At 58.8% G+C, this 19,467-nt stretch overlaps 2 protein-coding genes across 4 annotated transcripts in view; one reads left to right on the top strand and one right to left on the bottom strand.

Annotated features, from left to right (window-relative positions):
* Positions 1 to 618: 618 nt before the first annotated feature.
* On the top strand, positions 619 to 18,694 carry FCSK (fucose kinase). Of its 2 annotated transcripts, none has more exons than XM_055553532.1 (24): positions 619 to 754; positions 5,498 to 5,602; positions 5,959 to 6,110; positions 6,814 to 6,864; positions 7,856 to 7,981; positions 8,300 to 8,372; positions 8,825 to 8,922; positions 9,262 to 9,342; positions 9,870 to 9,989; positions 10,165 to 10,336; positions 10,735 to 10,847; positions 11,476 to 11,577; positions 11,664 to 11,834; positions 12,304 to 12,368; positions 12,731 to 13,101; positions 13,670 to 13,880; positions 14,007 to 14,173; positions 14,268 to 14,489; positions 14,776 to 14,919; positions 15,074 to 15,193; positions 16,714 to 16,901; positions 16,978 to 17,077; positions 17,559 to 17,782; positions 17,955 to 18,694. In XM_055553532.1, exons 2-24 carry the CDS (start codon positions 5,521 to 5,523, stop codon positions 18,039 to 18,041), a joined length of 3,240 nt encoding a protein of 1,079 aa, XP_055409507.1. In that variant the 5' UTR covers positions 619 to 754; positions 5,498 to 5,520; the 3' UTR covers positions 18,042 to 18,694. The 2 variants fall into 2 exon arrangements, with proteins under 2 accessions (XP_055409507.1, XP_055409506.1); XM_055553531.1 differs by lacking the exon at positions 619 to 754 and adding an exon at positions 2,013 to 3,113.
* Positions 16,245 to 19,467, bottom strand: part of COG4 (component of oligomeric golgi complex 4) — a 27,756-nt gene continuing 24,533 nt past the window's right edge. For both annotated transcript variants that reach the window (XM_055553533.1, XM_055553534.1), the window contains one exon: positions 16,245 to 19,417. In XM_055553533.1, coding sequence (XP_055409508.1) covers positions 19,283 to 19,417 — 135 coding nt within the window. In that variant the 3' untranslated portion in view covers positions 16,245 to 19,282. The remainder of the gene's footprint in view (positions 19,418 to 19,467) is intronic.

Below are 19,467 nucleotides of genomic sequence, written 5' to 3'. Positions count from 1 at the left end.
GCATAGTATTCCATTGTATGGATGTGCCTAATTTATTTTTCCAGTACCCTGAGCATCCGCGCGTTTCCACTTTTCCGGGATTACAAACAATGCTGCCATTCATAACTTTTCCGAAAGAGCCACACATCTTCTTTTCACTAGAGTTGTGACGTTTCTACCCGAAGGACCCACGTGACGAACCCGTGCAAGCCTGGTCAATTGCCAATCGGACGGTGGTCGCTTACGCTGGGACAACGCCTGTGGGTTGTTTCTCCGAGTTTGATTTCTGCCTCTGCGGAGCAGAGGTGCGGCCCGCTCCGCCGCACCCTCAGGACTCCCCGGCCCCGGCGTTAAACAAATGGACACATCCCAAGCCTAGAACTCGAGCCTCAGGAAACGCGTTCTGTCTTGGAGACGCCCTGGCTCCTCTGGGAGTTGTAGTTTTGCTGCCCCGCGGAGCTACCGTCTCCTCTCCACACCCCTTCTCGAAGAGATGGCTCACTGCCCTTTAGGAAGGAGTTGCTCGGACCATGTCTGAAGACCCGCGAGGTCGCTCGGAGCTGGGAATCAGGGAGGGACCACCCCGGGCGGGGAGAGCGCTGAAACTACACTTCCCAGGACGCGCAGCGAGGCATGCGCCGCCCCGCCTTGGAGAGCTGGCGGCGCGGTGCGCCGGGCGCAGGCACGTATGTGGGTGTGCGCGGACCCGGCGCCGCGCGGATTTCCCCAGCCGTTTCGCCGACCGCTGCCCACCTCTTGCGCCCTCAGGACTGAGGTGGGCCACTGGCTGCCCGTTTCCTTACAGGGAAGAGTCTCTCCGAACTCTGGCGGCGCCCCCGAGCGCCCGCTTGCTGTGGGGTGGCTGCAGGCTCCTCATCCCATTGGCCCAGGTCTTCTTACAGGAGCTCTGAGACTTGGGGACACCCAGGACAGGGACTCCAGGCGGCTGGGCCGCTGGGTGCTGGGCTGGTGACTTTCCCTTTGAGGTCACTTTTCCTGCCTCATTTTACCCCGTCGGGTCTCGTCATTATCCGCTTATCTCAACTATATTTCCTTTGTGTGATTTGCAATGTAATCTCTACTTCCATGGAGAAGGCAATGGCACCCCACTCCAGTACTCTTGCCTGGAAAATCCCATGGATGGAGGAGCCTGGAAGGCTGCAGTCCATGGGGTCGCTAAGAGTCGGACACGACTGAGCGACTTCACTTTCACTTTTCACTTCTGTGCCTTGGAGAAGGAAATGGCAACCCACTCCAGTGTTCTTGCCTGGAGAATCCCAGGGACGGGGGAGCCTGGTGGGCTGTCATCTCTGGGGTCGCACAGAGTCGGACACGACTGAAGCGACTTAGCAGCTCTACTTCCAATCACCTTCCTTTTTCCCCAGAAGGCAAATCAGATCCCTCTGTGAAACTTTTTCTCCTTTAAAATGCAAAATCACTGCCCTACTTCTCTTCAAGAAGCAAATATGAAGAGGCCTTATTTTATTCTGTCCCTGACTCCCCTTCCCTATCCTAATTTTGGGCAGCGTGTGGCTGAGGGCATTAAACACCTTTTCAACTTGACCTCAGTAGGTGAAGTTCTATTGGAAGTGTGTAGAATGTTGGAATAGAGAGGCCTTGCTATCTAAGATCTCCGTACAAATGTGAAGTATGACAGAGGACAAAGACTCCAGGAGAGAGGTCTTGTTTCTGCAGGGTGCATAAGGACATGAATCTTGGAGCTGGACACACCTGACCTGTCTGTACACGCTCTATATGACCTTCATTATCCCCATTACCTAAATAAGAATCTGAGCGACTCAGGCCCCAGTCATGACTGCAGTATCAACTAACATTTGTGAATTGGACAGAATGCTTCCCTGGCAGTGGTGTTGTGAGGATGAAAAATCAGTGTCTTAACTGTGGGTCGGAGTGAGTGGGTGAGCTGACGCTTAACAGCTGCCATCTTTAATGTCATCTGCCGGGAACCCGGCATATTGAGTGCATATTGCATATTGAGTGCAGCACTTTCCACAGCATCATCTTTCAGGATCTGGAATAGCTCAGCTGGAATTCTATCACTGCCAGGAGCCAGCGTGAGGAACTCCGCCCATGACAAAGGTCATGAGGAAGGAGGCTCGGCATACGCAAAGGTGGGATCGAGCCTCAGGAGTCCCCCTGGAAATTCTCGAGCATCTACCCCCAAAACCAGAGTCTGCCTACTTTCTGCTTTGTGCTTTCACCTACACCTCTGACTTTACGGGGGTCTGTCCCCCACTACCTCTCTCTGAAAAAAAGAGTTAGCTTACAGCTCCAGTTAATAATTCCTGGGTGTGACAGTGTTTAACCTACAAACTCCTTTGGATATCCTCTAGCCTGCCTGAATAGGTTTTTCCGGCCACATGTGATTGTTCAGAGCTTCCCAACTGTGAGAGGCAGGAGATGTTCTAAACGGTCTAAACACAGATTCCTTTGAGTAGTTAAAAGATTGATTAGAAATTGTATTGGTGAAGGGTTTTTCACTTAATGGGCCAATGTTCGCTGCTAAGTCTCCATACTCCTTACCTACTGTGTCCTTGGCAGTGTATTGATTGATATAATGGGTGTATAGAAATGTAAGTAGTGGCCTCAATGTTTGTAACCTTGGACCCTTGAGTTACTTCTTTTCTTGATTGAGCCCACCTCACCTTTGCCCTATAGGAATGCAGCTTTGTCCAGTGCTTTTTTGGAGGCTGGTGCCTGACTTTAGAATAATCACCTTTAGAGAAAAATAAGTTTCTTAAAATGTTAACAGGCCTCCTGGCCAGAAGATGATGTAATTCACCTGAACTTTTGCATACGATAAGTTTGAAAGCCTGGCTTCGATTAGGACTAGGAACTGCTGTCCTTGCATGACTCCACCCCTTCCCCCATTATCCTCTATGCATAACTTAAGGTATAAAACTACTTTGGAAAATAAAGTGCGGGCCTTGTTCACCGAAACTTGGTCTCCCCATGTTGCTCTCTTTCTCAAATTCTGGCTGAGTCTCCATCTGGAGCGCAGAACCCGCCACGCTTGCTAATTATGCTAATTATGCCTGGGCTTCTAAGATCCGACCGGGGAGGCCTCAGTGTCTCCTCTCCGTCGGGAGAACGGAAGGATGCCTGCGGCCTACGTAAGTGGTGCAAACTTCTTGTCTTGAAGTTTTATTGGTCTCCCGCGTAAACCAAGCTACTCAGCCTCTTTTCTCCACTGAATTTTCCTACTGAGCTATCCTCATTCTATTACTCTTTATATCTTTGATAAATATTTATAAATAAATAGGTCGCCTATGCCGTCTCTCCTTCGAATACCCTGGATCAGCCGGGGCTGGACCCTGGCAGTCATCCTTGATTCATTGTCACCTTGTATTGGGCACTTTACATATATTTGGTACTTTTGTTCTATTTTCAGTCCTACAAAGCAGGTTTGGTGTAGTGGTAAAGAGAATGGACTTTGGGAAAAAGGTGTCTGGGTTCAGATTTGGCTTTACCGCTTGCTAGCTGTGTGAGTTTGGGCAAGTCAATCTCTCTGTGTCTCAGTTTCTTCGTCTTTAAGGATCAAGCGAGTACTTCCCAGATATTTAGAGGTTCTTAGAGCAATTTTTCCTTTGATGGTGCTGATAGGAAAATGATGTACTTGCCATATTGGTTCAGGTCCTCAGAAAAGCAGACAACAGGATGAGATTAAACTTGCAAGAGATTTATTGGGGGAGGAAGGAAGGGGAGGGACCTGGAGGAAGCTGGGAGAGCTGTCTGTCTGCATTCCAGGTCCAGTTCCTGTGACAGAACACTGGAAGGAAGACGGGGGTATGCCCAGAAGCTCTCAGACTGCAGTGTGATTCTGAGACAGCTTCTGTTGGGTTGAATGGGGCGTTCTGGCACTAAGGAGGCCTCCCAGGTGATCCCCATCTTGTCTGAGCGGGTCTGTCTTCTTCCAGTCGTTGGTTGATGGGTTGCCGGGCCTCCATGTGAACGAGATGGGGGGCATCTGCCATTATGCTTCCTACCACCGGAGGCCAGAGCCAGTTAGGGGGTGCCAGAGGTCACACAGGGAGTTGGTGGCCAGCCTGGAATCCCCAGCCACACCCTTCACTGGGAAGGCCTGATGGGTAACCTAGGGAATGCCTCTGACCTCAGATCCCTGGCCAAGATCTCCTGCTCGGAGTTCCCTCTGGATTCCCCTCCTGAGCTGGGTGGGGAGCCAAGCAGTTTCTGTTAGTGGCAGAGGCTTTCCCTGGAAGCTTGTGGGAGTGTGGGTGTTGCTAAGTGGCAGTATCTGTCAGCCTGAACCACGGCTTGTGGCAGCAGAGTCTGACACAGGAAGAAATGGACTGAGGTTCAGGTTCCTGTTGGCTCCGACTGGAATGCGGGTGGACTGCGGACGGAGGTGTGCTCAGGGCACCTCTGGGGGATCACACAGCTCGCCCCACTGGCCCTCCCCATGCTGAGCTTTGGGGGCTGCTGCGTGGGACCACCGCTGGCAGCACACTTCTAAGGACCCGCTATGGAGGTCTTGGGGAGGCCGAGCCTTGGCAGTCAGACCGTTTTCTTACGTGGCAGGACAGGAGTGTTGCGGGGATAGGAGTGGGTGAAGCTGTGGCTTTGGCCTCACCTTTCCCCCACTGCTCAGAGTGCTCTGGAGGAAGGTGACTGACAGGTGGGGTTGCAGCCCCATCTGGCTTGGAGTCTTTGAGAGGGGACGTCCCCTCCGAGGGCCCTGTAGTGGGTGCTGTGGGCACACTGCCCTTGAACAGACTGGTGCATCCCTCCCAGAGCTTCCCTCTTTGCAGGGAATTGCCCGCACCCTCAGGAGCCTGGACATAGAGCCTCCCTCCCCAGCCTCAGCTCACAGCCAGCGATTGGGTGATGAGGGGCCTGCGATACAGAAAGGGTGGCCCCGTGCTTTAAGCAGGGGGCCGCTGTCAACGCCACCCCCTCTCCTTTCTTCCTCTCCTGAGGAAATCTCATGTACCCAAACTGATAAAGTCAAAGATACACTGATCACGTGATCCAGTAATCCCACACCTCGGTGTCCACCTGGAGAGATGTCTTATGTTCACGTTAAATCTACACGTGAATGTTAACAGCAGTTCTATTCATGATTACCAAAACCTGGAAGCAGCCCAGATATCCTTCCTTTAGTGGGTGGGTGGAGAAACAGACTGTGGAATGTCCAGGCGATGGAGCACTGCTTGGCAAAAAAGGAGAAAGAGCTACAGCTATGCTTAGCCAACTCAGATGGATCTCAGAGGCGCTGTGTTGAGTGAAAGAAGACAATCTCAAAAGAGTGCATTCCAGCTATAGCTCTGGAGAACGGATGGCTGGTTGTCCGAGGTGCCGCATGGAGGAGGGTGTGACTGTAAAGGGTTGAGGAGTAGTTCTTTGAGATGCAGATGGAGGTAGTGACCACAAGAATCTATATGTGTGTTAAAACTCATAAAACTATTTACAACCAGAAAAATCAAGTTTAGGATATGATAATTTAAACACATTCACATATCTCTGTATCTCTGCCCAGAAAACCGTTCAACTTTGGCCAGAATGGAGCAGCCGAAGGGGGTTGATTGGACGGTCATCATCCTGACGTGTCAGTACAAGGACAGCGTTGAGGTCTTCCAGAGAGGTAGTTGACCCTCCCTCTGCATGCTGCCCCTGGTGTAGAACCCACTCCCTGATCCTTGCCACATATCCCTGGAGCCCTGGGAGCCAGGCACTCCCAGGTTCAAACCCAGATTCTGCTGCTTCCTTGCCATGTGACCTCAGACACATGTCAGTTCACTGAGACTTGGTTTTCTCATCTGTGAAGTGGGAGTAACTGTCCTTACCTCACTGAGTTGGGAAAAGATCTAATGAGCTACTAGATGAAAAGGGGCTAAGTCAAAGAAGAGAAAATAATGGCGGTTGGGAGGTTTGCTCTAGGTGCTCGGGACTGGGGGGTGGGGTGCTGGGGGGCAGGTCCCAGCCGTGTTCTGACTGCAGAGCTGGAAATACGGCAGAAGCGAGAGCAGATCCCTGCCGGAACGCTGCTGCTGGTTGTGGAGGACCCTGAGGTTCACGTGGGCAGTGGAGGAGCCACCCTCAATGCCCTGCTGGTGGCTGCTGAGCACCTGAGCGCCCGTGCAGGCTTCACCGTGAGTGGTCCTGACGTCCCCTCCTCAGCACGGCGGGGCGGGGGCTTCAAGCAGAGCTTTCCCTGGTCCCCGCTCCTCGGGCCGCACTGCCCTGCCCCATTCAGGGTCAGCATCGTGTTTGCGTCTGTAGATTGGGCAGACTCACCCAGGTGAGGGCCAAACACAGGGCCAGCCTTTGGTAGTAGTTCAGAGCCAGTGTCAGAACTCTTGAAAAATCCGTCTTGCCACCCTGGGCTCTCCTTCCCACATGGCAGTGGTTTGCTGGAGCTGGGATGCAGCAGCCCCCGAGGGTAGGGCACCAGCCCACGTCCCGCACACACCCAGTCACTTCAGTCGGTCACCCTGCTGGCGTGGCGCCCTGGCACAGGGAGGGAGGGTAGCTGCAGCTGTGGATGCAGCCTGGCACTGGGAGTGGTGCCAGCGAGCCGGGGGACCACTGTGTGGCTGCCAGCCAGCCCCACGCTGTCGTCTGCAAGCTTCCCTACAAGTGGGGCAGGGGGTGGCCCCACCGCCGGGCCGCTTTGTCCCCTCATCCCAGAGGGGCCAGGGCTGCCTTGTGCCCGCCTCTGGCCATTGGCCTTACCTGTTATTGCTTTGCTACTTGTGTGGACTGGTGCTGGGGTTTCTCCCTGGAGGGGAGGCTGCCATCCTTGGCTGCCATCTATCCAGACCTCTGTCAACAAGGCTCTCCCGCTTCTGATAGGTGGTCACGTCAGATGTTCTGCACTCAGCCTGGATCCTCATCCTGCACATGGTTAGTAGAACGCCCGGCAGGGCCCACGCAGGATGGAGCTGTTGATTCTTGGGGCTGGACGGGACTTTAGAGGGCGTCTTCCTTTGTGTGCAAGGTGTCCATCGTGCACATTCAGAAGCGTCAGGATCAGAATTGATCCAGGTGTCAAAATGGGGAACTGGGTAAATAAAAACAGCATATCCTCCTGGAGGAATATTAGACAGTGATTAGAAGGTCCATTTAACTCTCTGCACTCACCTGTGCATTGACTGACTCTGTGACCTGGCGCAGTGGTCACGTGATCATTTCTAGGCCTCGGTTAGCACTTCCTCCTCCATGTGGAAGTGTTGAGATGGCCCATTAAATGTTTAAATTGGGGCGGGGCCTGGCTCACTGTGAGCGTCAGTGAATGTATTTTCATTATTTAGTGAAAAAGGCAAGTCACACAAGTTTGAATAGAATGATCTTGGCTTTTTTAATTGAAAATTTGGTTGAGATCATTATAGATGCACATATAAGAAATAGTCCAGAGAGAAACCTCTGTAAACCTTGCCTCGATCAAAAACAAGCAAACAAACAAACAAACAAACAAATCTTGCCTAGATCCCTGCAATGGTCATATTTTCCAAAACTATAGTATAGTCACAGCCAGGATATTGATATTGATGTGGTTCCCAATCTTATTTCTCAAAGTAAGTCAAAGTAAGTTTGACTTACACTCCTATGTGTGTGTGTGAAGTTCTATTTTCTCCACCTTTTAAATTTTTGTAAAAACATAGTCTGCATATGAGGTATATGAAAGGATATACCTCAAAAATGAGGGCAATGGTTATTATCCCTGAGGGGTTCTTTTTCCTTTTGTGTATCTGCATTGTCTAATGTTTTACCATAGTCATTTCAAAAATTACATGGAGAAGTTATATGAGAAAAACCCTTGTCAAAGTCCAGAGCCTGGTGGCTTTCCACTCCGGCCCTCTGCCCCAGGCTCCTCTGCCTGTCCCCGCTCCCCCAGGGCCGAGACTTCCCCTTCGATGACTGTGGCCGGGCCTTCACCTGCCTCCCTGTGGAGAACCCCCAGGCCCCTGTGGAGGCCGTGGTCTGCAACCTGGACTGCCTGCTGGACATCATGAGCCATCGGGTGAGACCGGGCCCTTGTCCTGGTCCCCGCTGTGCCCCAGCCATGGTCTTTGCTGGCTGAGACAGGGGACGCCAGAACAATGGCTTTGGGAGCCCGCATTTAGTTACCAACAATGGCTTTGGGTGCCGGCTTTTAGTGGGCGCTTCAGGAGAGTAGTGTGCCGCCCTGGGGGAGGCGTGGCCCCAGAAGTAGGTGGGAGGGTGGGCATGGGCACCGCAGGTCAGGGGACCCCGTCCCCTCAGCATCCTGGTCCCCCGGAACAGGCGGAGGCCGTGCCTGTGGGCAGGGCTGGGCCCAGCCAGCTGTCTCTCTCCCCAGCTGGGCCCGGGCTCCCCGCCGGGCGTGTGGGTCTGCAGCACGGACATGCTGCTCTCGGTGCCTCTGGACCCAGGTGAGCTTTCGGAGGTTTGCGGCTGCCTTCCCTAGGCGCCGCTGTGCCCTCTCTGCCTCTCCTCCCTCCCCCACCCACCATCTCGGCCTGGCCCGCTGCCCCTGCCGCTGCCCCTGCGGAAGGGATGCTCTGAGGTTTTCGGGATGGAGCCTAGAGCAGGAGGCAGGCCTCTCCCGCCGCACCTCCCTCTCCTGTCCGTGGGACGGAGACACCCAGTCTGTCCCTTTGGCCCCCAAGGGCTCTGGGGACAAGCTTGGGGGTGGGGGGTAAGGTGCTGTCATTCTCCCAGAGGAATGCCCATGTTGGAAACCATGGAAACGTCCTTTCTCTAGAGGTGCCTGCACAGGCCTGCCCTGAGTACATGCCTCCTGGCAGGGCCCCCCCACCACCCCGCCACTGCCCTTGCCTTGGGTTGGGGTCCCTGGAGAGCCTCCTGACTCCCCCACCCGCAGGCATCAGCTGGGACGGCTTCCGGGGAGCCAGAGGGATAGCCCTTCCGGGGAGCATGGCCTACGCCCGGAGCCATGGTGTCTACCTGACCGACTCCGAGGTAGGGCCCTGGGCCCGCGGTCTGTGCAGCCTGGTCCTGACTCCTGGCTGGCCTGGGTTTGAGGTTTTCCCCATGGCAGCAGCTCCTGTGCTCACTTAGTCTTTTGCCAAATGCGAGTTGCTCCCGATCCTGTGCCAGGCTCTGTGCTTGCACTTTGGGCCGTGGAGACATTCAAAGCCATGGAGACGGTCTGCCGTGGGGCTGGGGGAGGTCTTGGGCACTGGTGTCTGGGGAGTGTCCCAGCCCTCTCAGACTGCATCAGAGGTTTGCATCTGGAGAGCGCCCTCCCTCTCGGTCTCTTTGCCTCCTTTCCTAACTCTGTCTCCTCCTCCCACCTAGGGCTTCGTTCTGGACATTTACTACCAGGGCACTGAGGCAGAGATACAACGATGCGCCAGGCCCGATGGGCGGGTGCCGCTGGTACGGCTGCCAGCCCCCAGGGTGGGGGGCTTGGAGACTTTATGGGATGGGAGAGGGAGGGGTTGCCTTCCTGCCCAGGGCAGAGCCCCCCTCCTTCCAGGAAGGCTAGAACCAGAATCTGAGGCAGATCTGGAACAGGTATTCAGGGGAGCAGGTGGCGCCAGAACCTAAGGACAGGGTTAGCCTTGGCATTCAGTCTTGTCCTGAATGAGAAGGGCCAGAAGCAGGCTCGAGGGATCTTTCTAGAAGGAAGGACAGAGATGTAAGAGGTGCATAAGAGTCTGGGACTAGGCCATAGGGAAGACGGAGGAGCCCTGAAAATTGAGGGGTCCCCAGAAGGTGCCTGTTGAGGGGCCCTTGGTGGGGAGCTGCCTCCAGTCAGCCTGGAGTCCCGGTGCTACAGTGGCCCAGAAGATGAAGACCCTGTCCAGTGTGGCCTGGGGGGCCCGTCTGCCCCCGCCCTCCCCAGCTCAGGCACACGCCTGGCCCCGGGGTCTCCTCCCTGACCTTTGTGGGGGTCCCTGCAGGTGTCCGGGGTTGTCTTCTTCTCTGTGGAAACTGCTGAGTGCCTCCTGGCCACCCACGTGAGCCCGCCTCTGGACGCCTGCACCTACATGGGCTTGGACTCTGGAGCCCGGCCTGGCCAGGTGCCCGGGTCTGGGGACCGGGAGGCCTTGGCCTGGGCGAGAGGCCCTGACGCTACTGGTCTGGCTGTGGGGCCTCCAGCCAGTCTGTTCCCCTCTGTGTGTCTGCGTCTCTGGGGGGGAGCGGGCCCCACTCAGCCGGAGAGCCCACTGACAGCAGCGCCCACCCCTGTCCCAGCTGTCTCTGTTTTTTGACATCCTGCTCTGCATGGCCCGGAACGTGCAAATGGAGGACTTCCTGGTGGGGCGGCCCCCGGAGATGGGGCAAGGTGACGCGGACGTCGCGGGCTATCTGCACGGCGCCCGGGCTGAGCTATGGAGGCAGCTCCGCGGTCAGCTGCTCACAGTGGGTGGGTCCTGCCTTTCCGCGCTCTGGGTAGGGAAGCCTTGGGAATGGGGACCCCAGGGGAGGCTCCTGGGCCTCTGGACCCCTAGGCCAGGCTGGCCTCATGAGCACCTGCGCGGGACAGCTACCTTCTCCCAGTCCCGAGTCCCCTGGGCTGACATACCGCTTCCCTTCTTTCTTTGTCTCATTCCTGGGCTCCCGTCCTGGTCTTGCTGCTTTGTAGCTGGGTGACTTTGGGCAGGTTGCCGAGCCTCTCTGGATCTCAGCTTCCCCATCAGCACAGTGGGCTCGTTTTCACGTCTGCCCTCCCAGGCCCTGATGAGGCTGTGTTTTCTGGTGGCCCAGCCTGGTGTCAGAGCCGCAGGAGGCAGGGCGTTGAGGCCAGTACTTGTGTCCCTACAGCCTATGTCCCTGATGGCAGCTACAGCTATATGACCAACTCAGCCAGTGAGTTCCTGCACAGTCTCACATCCCCAGGGGCTCTGGGGGCCCAGGTCATACACTCCCAGGTGGAGGTAAGACCTGCCTGGAGGTGAGGCCCGCAGAGGTGCCTACAGGGTGCTTGGTGGCCATGGGGGCTGCAGGGAGGGGCGGGAACAGCATGCTTGGGACAGACTATGAGCGTAGGTGTTATTACCTCATTTCACACAGGAGTCACTGGAGGCTCAGGGAGGTTAAGTAACTTGCTTAAGGCCACAGAGCCAGTAGTAGCCAAGTCAGGATTCTACATCCCAGTCTGACTGATTGAGAAGCTAGAGAAGAGTGCCCCCTAACCCTTTCTGAAGAGTCTGCTCAGGGAGTCAGGCAAATTCATGGTGAGGGGCAGGTAGAGTGCAGAGGCAGCACTCAGGGTGGCCGGGGTTGGACTGGCTGGACAGGTGGGAGTTTTCTGGAGGGCTGTCATCTGGTGGGACCCCCATTTCTGGGTTCAGGTTTGCTCTGGAGGGGAGCATGCCCCTGGCGGAACAGCAGGAACCAAGATGGGATGGGAGTTGGCCTAAGGTTGGGGCCAGGGAGGTGCAGAGAGGGATCTGGCTGGCAGACAGGCGTGGGGAGCGGCAGGAGTTCTGGCTGGGGCCGGGCTGTGGAGGAGGATTGGGGCCGCCCCTGCCGGGGCCTCACAGCTTTCTCCCGGGTCCGCAGGAGCGGCCGCTGCTGGGGGCCGGGAGCGCTGTGGTCAGCTGCCTGCTGGAGGGCCCCGTGCGGCTGGGCCCCGGGAGTGTCCTGCAGCACTGCCACCTACAGGTGAGGCCGGGCGTGCGGTGCGGAAACCCGCTCTGGGGCGCGCCTGGGCTCCGCTGAGCACGCAGACCCCATCCTCTCCCCGCCAGGGCCCCATTCACATCGGCACTGGCTGCTTCGTGAGTGGCCTGGACGTGGCCCAGTCCCAGGCGCTGCACGGCGTGGAGCTGCGTGACCTCGTCCTGCGGGGACACCATGTGCAGCTGCACGGTGCACCCAGCCGGGCCTTCACCCTCGTGGGCCGCCTGGACAGCTGGGAGGTAGGTGCTCAGCAACCTCCCCTCACCCCCATTTTTAGGCCTTGGGCAGCCCCAGTGTCCTCAGCGCAGCGCCCACTCCGCTGCGGGGCTCTGCGAGCGCTCACCTGGGGGATACAGGCTGTGAGGAGGATGTGGCTGGTAGGGCCTCAGCAGGCCTTTCCCTCCCTGCTCCTGGCTGGCTGGGGACTCCTACTCCCATTTTTCAGGCCGAGACTGAGGTTCAGAGAAGGAAGCAACCCGCCTTGGCTGCAGAGCCAGTTGCGGTGGGTCAGGCCAGGGGCCAGCATTTTGCTCCGGGTCCCAGGCCCCCGGGCAGGCACCTGGAGGTGCCAGGGCTTGTCGCTGGTTCGGGACCTGCTTGCCCGTGTGCGCCCATCTCTCTCCCTGCGACCCCAGTCCCCTGGCCTTATTTTCCCTAACCCCTTCCTGTGGCCCCATCAGCCCTGACTGCTTCCTTCTCTTCTCCCAGAGACAGGGGACAGGAACATATCTCAACATGTCTTGGAGTAAATTCTTCCAGAAGACGGGCATCCGGTAGGGTGGATGGCCCCATGGGGCTCTGTGGACCTTGGCAGCCGGGGTGGCAGTTGCCTGGAGGCTCAGGGCCCACCTCCCTCAATCCCTGGGGCCTGGGGTAGTTTTGAGCAGCCTCATCTGCCCTAGCATCTTCCCCCTGGGCTGTTCCAAATTCTTGACCGTGCCCAGGCTCTGGGATTTTGTTCAGCGGCCTGGGAAAGGAGGCAGGGCAGCTGGGCCTCCCGCCCTGAATTGCTCGCTTGTGCCGTCTCTGGAGGGCTTGGTCCTGTCCCCAGGAAGGAGCCAGGCCCCCGCTGACAGGTGGTCGGGGCTGGGGGACCGTGCTCTCTTCCTGCTGATGCGGCTTCTCCCCACCTCAGGGACTGGGACCTGTGGGACCCAGACATGCCCCCTGCTGAGCGCTGCCTCCTCAGTGCCCGTCTCTTCCCCGTGCTCCACCCCTCGAGGGCCCCGGGGCCCAGGGATCTGCTGTGGATGCTGGATCCCCAGGAGGACGGGGGCCAGGCCCTGCGGGCTTGGCGGGCTTGCTGGCGTCTGTCCTGGGAGCAGCTGCAGCCGTGCCTGGACCGGGGCGCCACGCTGGCTGCCCGCCGGGACCTGTTCTTCCGCCAGGCCCTGCACAAGGCGCGGCACGTGCTGGAGGCCCGGCAGGACCTCAGCCTGCGCCCGCTGACCTGGGCTGCCGTCCACGAGGGCTGTCCTGGGCCCCTGCTGGCCACGCTGGACCAGGGTGAGTGTGCTGGGCACCCAGCTGGGAAGCCAGACCCCGCATCACCTGCCCTATCTGCCCTCTGGGTCGTCAACCTCGGGCATTAGGGAGACATGAGACTCTCAAGCAGGGGGCAGACACAAGTGGAGTTAACCGTCTGGGTGCTAGGAAGCTCCATCCGAGTCATTGAAGGGTTTGGGGAGAGCTGGGGGCCTGGGGCTGAGCCTCTGGGTCCCATGAGCATCGGCAGAGCGTGCATTCTGTGCTGGGGGCCGGATGGGGTGAAGCGCTCCAGCAAGGGGCTCAGGCAGCGCCTTGTTCCCTGTTTACGGTGTTCACTCAGCCACCCAGGGGGACTGAGGATGAACTCAGGTGGTTTGCCTCCCGAGGCTGAGCTCTTACTCACTAAGGGTGTCCTGGGCTGGGACTCGCCAGGATGAGAACTTTGCCAGGCAGAGAACTGGGGGGCACTCTCAGGCCAGGATACAGGTGGGGCCACAGAGCAGAGGTGTGAGGGGTCTGGGGTGTTTGAGGGGAGAGGGCCTTGGGGACGGGCTCCTCAGCAGCTGCCCGCCTCCTGGTCCGTCAGTGGCAGCTGGTGCGGAAGACCCTGGTGTGGCCGCCCGCGCCCTGGCCTGTGTGGCAGACGTCCTGGGCTGCATGGCGGAGGGCCGAGGTGGCTTGCGCAGTGGGCCGGCAGCCAACCCCGAGTGGGTGTCGCCCTTCTCCTTCCTGGAGCGTGGAGACCTGGCGCGGGGCGTGGAGGGGCTCACCCGGGAGCGGGCCAGGTGGCTGAGCAGGTAGGCTGAGAGCGCCGGAGCCCCTGGAGGAGCCCCTGCCGGCCTTGGAGGTGGGAGCCCAGAGGGGCGGGGTGGCCCCAGGGCCCCGGGACAGTCGGGACCCAGGCCCCCCCTTCCCTCCTGCAGGCCAGCCTTGCTGGTGCGGGCTGCTCGCCACTACGAGGGGGCCGGACAGCTGCTGATACGCCGGGCTGTGATGTCCGCCCAGCGCTTCGTCTGCTCCATGACGGTGGAGCTGCCGGCGCCCGGGCAGTGGGTGGTGGCGGAGTGCCCGGCGCGGGTGGACTTCTCTGGTGAGCCCGTGGAGGAGCGTGGGGTGGGGGTCGGCACCCCAGAGCTGAGCTGGCAGCCCCCCGAGACCAGTTGGGTCTCTTTCTGTTGCCATAGGGGGCTGGAGTGACACGCCGCCCCTGGCCTACGAGCTCGGTGGGGCCGTGCTGGGCCTGGCTGTGCGAGTGGACGGCCGCCGGCCCATTGGGGCCAGGGCTCGCCGCATCCCGGAGCCCGAGCTGCGGCTGGCGGTGGGGTCCCGGCAGGACCAGATGGCCGTGAAGATTGTGTGTTGCAACCTGGACGACATGCGGGGTTACTGCCAGCCCCAGGCCCCAGGTCAGCGCGCCTGCGACGTGCGCGGCGGGGCGTGGGGGCGGAGCCTCAGAGCCTGCAGGCCACAGCGGCCGGGCCTGAGGGGCGCCCTGCCGTCACCCCCACAGCCCACACGGGTGCAGGAGGGAGAGCGGCCCGCGGGCTGTTGCCCAGAGCCCGCAGGGCCTGTCGTGACTGGGGAGGGGGTGTGCACTGCTGCTGGGCTGAGCCCCTGGCCGCGCTGAGACGGGTTGGGGTCTGTTTCCGCCCTGGAGACCAAATGCCCAGCTGGGGGCTGCTCCCTACGCAGGGGCGCTGCTGAAGGCAGCCTTCGTCTGCGCGGGTATCGTCAGTGTCTCCTCCGAGCTCTCGCTGAGGGAGCAGCTGCTCCGTGCCTTCGGGGGCGGCTTCGAGCTGCACACCTGGTCTGAGCTGCCCCACGGGTCTGGCCTTGGTAAGTGGGTCCACCCCCTGCTGCACACCGGCCCCGTCACCCCTTCAGCCTCGCTCTGGCCCCCTCGCCGGGCCCTGCCTCGTGGACCGGGAGTGGGTGGGGCAGGACGGGCTGGCGGAGCGGCTTCATGCCGGCCCTCTCCCCCGCCCGGCAGGCACCAGCAGCATCCTGGCGGGGGCCGCCCTGGCCGCGGTGCAGCGGGCCGCAGGCCGCGTGGTGGGCGCGGAGGCCCTGATCCACGCAGTCCTGCACCTGGAGCAGGTGCTCACCACAGGTAGGGGGCTGCCCCGGGGCAGGACTGGGGTCATCAGAAACGGGCTCCTCTGGACCTGCAGAGCGCCCACAGCTGCGCCGGGCTGCACAGTGATTAAGAGTTGCCTTCTTATCCCTCTGACACTCTCTCTGGTGCTTTCAAGATGAGCTATTTCTACCTCAAAGGACTTGATGTAGAAACGGATACTCTTAAAGAGTCCGTGCAACACCTTTCCTGTTAGGTATTCCTTCAGTCTGTGTTCCTAAGGGCTGTCCCTCAGGGCGGGACTGGGTTTGGAGTAGGGGACAGGCCTCTCAGCCTGCTTTTCAGCACCTTGTCCCTCCCCTGGCTGGGGCCCCCACCACCTGAGGGGGCGCCCAGCGCAGGGCCATGGTCATACAGAACGTCTAGCACCAGGCTTCTCACCGTGGTGGCCCCTTAGTGTCCACACAGTAGAGAGCAGTGAGGCCTGTCGGGCTCCAGGGTGCTCTCACCTCGGGATGCCGAGCCTCCCCTCCAGCACAGCCCTGGGAAGGAAGCTGCCACAGAGACACACAGATGCCTGATGATGGTCTCTTCCCTGGCGGCCGTGTAGCCCAACTCCTCCTCTCACTGTATTGACTCACATCCTGTAATAGGTGGGCATACCACAAAGGCCCTATGGAGAAGCCTTTGAGTTTTCTCGGAGTGTACCATTCATATCCTTCATTTGGTCAAATGACAACTGTTTATCAGATACCCACTCTGTATTGGGCCCTGGGGACAGAATGAACAAAACCAGGGTCCTTGCCATCAGAAGTCATATGGGCTGTTGGAGACGAACATTAATCAATAACCACTCAAATGAACGTATAATTACAAGCTATGTCAGGTGCCCTGGAGAGGACGAGTGCCATTAAGGAGTTCTCAGTGTTCCAGGCCTTGACACTAACCACGTTTTGGCCGAAGCGTTCCAGATGCCTCCTGCCATTTGCGTTTCATACTCGAAACCCTTGCAGGCCCTTCTCCAGATATCAAAGACCTGTGGTTTTGACATTTTTATATAGCTGCCAGAAGAAAAGAGATCCATACCTTTCATTACTGAAGCAGAATGTGAACAAGCTATTTTATATAAAGTTTGATAAGATATGCCGCAAAGCTTATTTCTACCATCAACACCCTTTATCAGGCAAGCCGGGGTGCAGGAACTGTTAGGCTGTAGGGAGAGTCCTGTGTCATCCTGCCCTGGGGGAAAGGTTAGGGTAAGGTCTTAATCCTTTGATGTGGTTTACCCCAGTTCCAAGAACACATTAGGTCTGCAGCAAACCTCAGGCTTTGGGTTAGGTTCTAAGCTTGGGCTCTGGAATGAAGCCCCTTCCCCTGGGCTTGTCTTGCACCCAGGGCTGGGGCGGAAGCTGTACAGCTCAGCTGACTCAGCGTTGGTGAGGGAAGCTGTCTTCCCAGCCTGGTCCCAGCCAGGGCCGCAAGGCTAGGAGCCTGGACTGGGAGAGGGAAGCTTGGCCAGGGAGGCCCCAGCGGTGATGGGGCTGGGGTTCTCGTAGGAGGCGGCTGGCAGGACCAGGTGGGTGGCCTTATGCCCGGCATCAAGGTGGGGCGCTCCCAGGCTCAGCTGCCACTGAAGGTGGAAGTGGAGGAGGTCGCTGTGCCTGAGGGCTTTGTCCAGAAGCTCAATGACCACCTGCTGCTGGTGTACACTGGGAAGACCCGCCTGGCTCGGAATCTGCTCCAGGTGAGCCCTGGCCCCAGGAGGGAGGAGGTGGACTGCTCAGCAAGGCTTGGCCTCACGGTTCCTGCGCTCCCTGCAGGATGTGCTGAGGAGCTGGTACGCCCGGCTGCCTGCCGTTGTGCAGAACGCCCGCCGCCTGGTGCAGCAGACCGAGGAGTGTGCAGAAGCCTTCCGCCAAGGTGAGGCGCTTGCCCACTGGAGTTCAGAAGCCCAGAGTGAGTGCCTGCTGCCGCTCGTGGGCCTGAGGCCAGGGGGCTCTGCAGGGCTTGGCACCGCCCTCGGTACGAGGCCCCTGGGGACAGAGGCCTACAATCTGTCCTCTGCAGGGTCCGACACTTAAGTGCGAATCGTGTCTCAGGACAGCACTTGCATCCTGGGGAAGGCCTCCAGCCCACCTACTGGGAAGCAGATGGGGGAAGAGGCTTGGCTTCACAGCTGGGGTTCCAGGGAGTCAGAGCTGATCAGGGCCACACAGTTAAATGATCACTGTGCTGGGTACCACGCCAGCTGCTCTGTGCTCAAACAACTCCTTGAGGGGGTTTTACAGCTCCTGTTTGCAGCCAGTACTGGACCCAGGTTCTGAACCAGGACGCCGGTTAAGCAGTGCCTCTGGGCGCCCCATCCAGCCTACAGATGACCCCCTTTCTGCCCCCACCCCAGGGAGTCTGCCTCTGCTGGGCCAGTGCCTGACATCATACTGGGAGCAGAAGAAGCTCATGGCTCCAGGCTGTGAGCCCCTGCTCGTGCGGCTTTTGATGGATGTCCTGGCCCCCCACGTGCACGGCCAGAGCCTGGCAGGGGCAGGGGGTGGAGGCTTTCTCTGTCTACTGACCAAGGAGCCGCGGCAGAAGGAGGCTCTGGAGGCCGTGCTGGCCAAGACAGAGGTACCGGGTGGTTGGAGTATGCTAACTGGCGGGGACAGGAGCCCTCCCTGTGGCCCACCAGTTAACCAGGGCTACAGCTGTAAGCCCCCTTGGCCCTGCAGCTCCAGTCCAGCCTCCTGAGAGCCTGAAACCCACGCAGAGCCCCCTAACACCTCCCATCCTTTGCTCCTAGGGCCTCGGGAACTACAGCATCCACCTGGTAGAAGTGGACACTCAGGGCCTGAGCCTGCAGCTGCTGGGGACTGAGACCTCTACCTGAGGCCCCTTCTCTTGAGGCTTGTCCCTCTGCAAGAGGAGAAAGCCTGCAGCTACAGCAGCCCCTGCTGTCCTTCCTCAGGGGAGCGTTCAGTCTTCTCTCCACCCACTTCTCTGTGAATATGCTTCCAAAGGAAAGCGACCCAAGCTCTGGCCCGGCCCTTTCTAAAACCTGGTGTAGCAGAGACGGTGCTTGGGAACAGGACTGAGACCTCCTGGTTGACAGCGGCCTAGGCTTAGCCTGTGCTCCATCTGGACCTAGGAAAGTCCCAAGCTAAGCGTCTCCTATGGCCTTGACAAATCCAATGGCCCTGCTTGGGCCTTGGCCTTCTCACTCTCCACCAGGGCCTGAAAGAAGGGAATGACAACCAGCCTTGGCAGACCGCTGGGGTCCCTTGGTAAGGCCGACCTTGAAGAGGCCTTTGGGGGCATTTCCTGTGGCCTTCCTTAGAGGTGCAGCTTTTGCCTGGGTAGACTTCCTGTTCAACACTCCCTCCCAGGCTGACTCAATGGAGGAGTGGGAACATGTCTGTGGCAGACAGCCAGTGGAGTCCTGCAGCAAGCTGCTGCTAGCTGAGGCCTTAACCAGCAGCGCTGCAGCTCTACCACGTACCTGTGGGTTCTCAGTCTTCCTGAATAAATGCACTCTGCATTCCAGGCTGTCCTCACGAAGATCCTTTCTGTTCCCGCTAGGAGTGTGGGAACCTGCCCCCGGGATGATCCGGCTTCTGGTGCCAAGGGCCAAGAGGGGATGAGGGTCTGGGACTGGGTGAGGCCCCTGTTGTCATGTGCCGCTCTGGGCACCAGAGGAGGCTGAGGAGTCAGACTTCTGCCTTCACATTTCAGTGCAGCTCGTGGACCTGTCTTGCCCTGTGGCATCCAGCCCTTCCTGGAAACAGCACACTGGCCTCTCTTCAAGGAGCCTGTTTATTCAGGGCGATCATAAACATCACAGCCTCTCCTTGGAGTAAACCTCAGGTCCCCAGATCAAGCCAAGTCCTTCGGGACCAGCAGGGAGGCAGCTCATGTGCTGCCACATCCAAGGACGAGGGGATGGCCCTCTGTGTGGAAGGCTGGCCTGCCCTGGTGTTCCCATCTAGTTAGGAGCCAAGGCGGACCTACCTCTCTCTATGGGGAGACACTGTTCCATAAAGCACCCCCACAGGTCTGAGAACAGAGAACAGCCAGAATCGAGGCCTTGTTTCCCCGCTGCCAGCAGGGGAACCGGCTGGGCTCGTGCGGCAGCTACAGGCGCAACCTCTTGATGTCCTCGCTGCGGAAGTCTATGCGCAGGGCCAGCACCTGGCGCACTTCAGCAGGCGTGAGGCGCCACGTCAGCGGGCCCGAGTTGGCGCCCCAGTAATCTAGGATCTCAGTCACCTGTGGGAAGAGCAGAGAGAGTCAGCAAGGAGGGGCCAGCCCGAGGGAAG

Source organism: Bubalus kerabau, chromosome 17 (assembly GCF_029407905.1).
Source record: "Bubalus kerabau isolate K-KA32 ecotype Philippines breed swamp buffalo chromosome 17, PCC_UOA_SB_1v2, whole genome shotgun sequence".
NCBI classification, from domain to species: Eukaryota; Metazoa; Chordata; class Mammalia; order Artiodactyla; family Bovidae; genus Bubalus; species Bubalus kerabau.
This window is presented reverse-complemented; position numbering and strand designations above follow the sequence as displayed.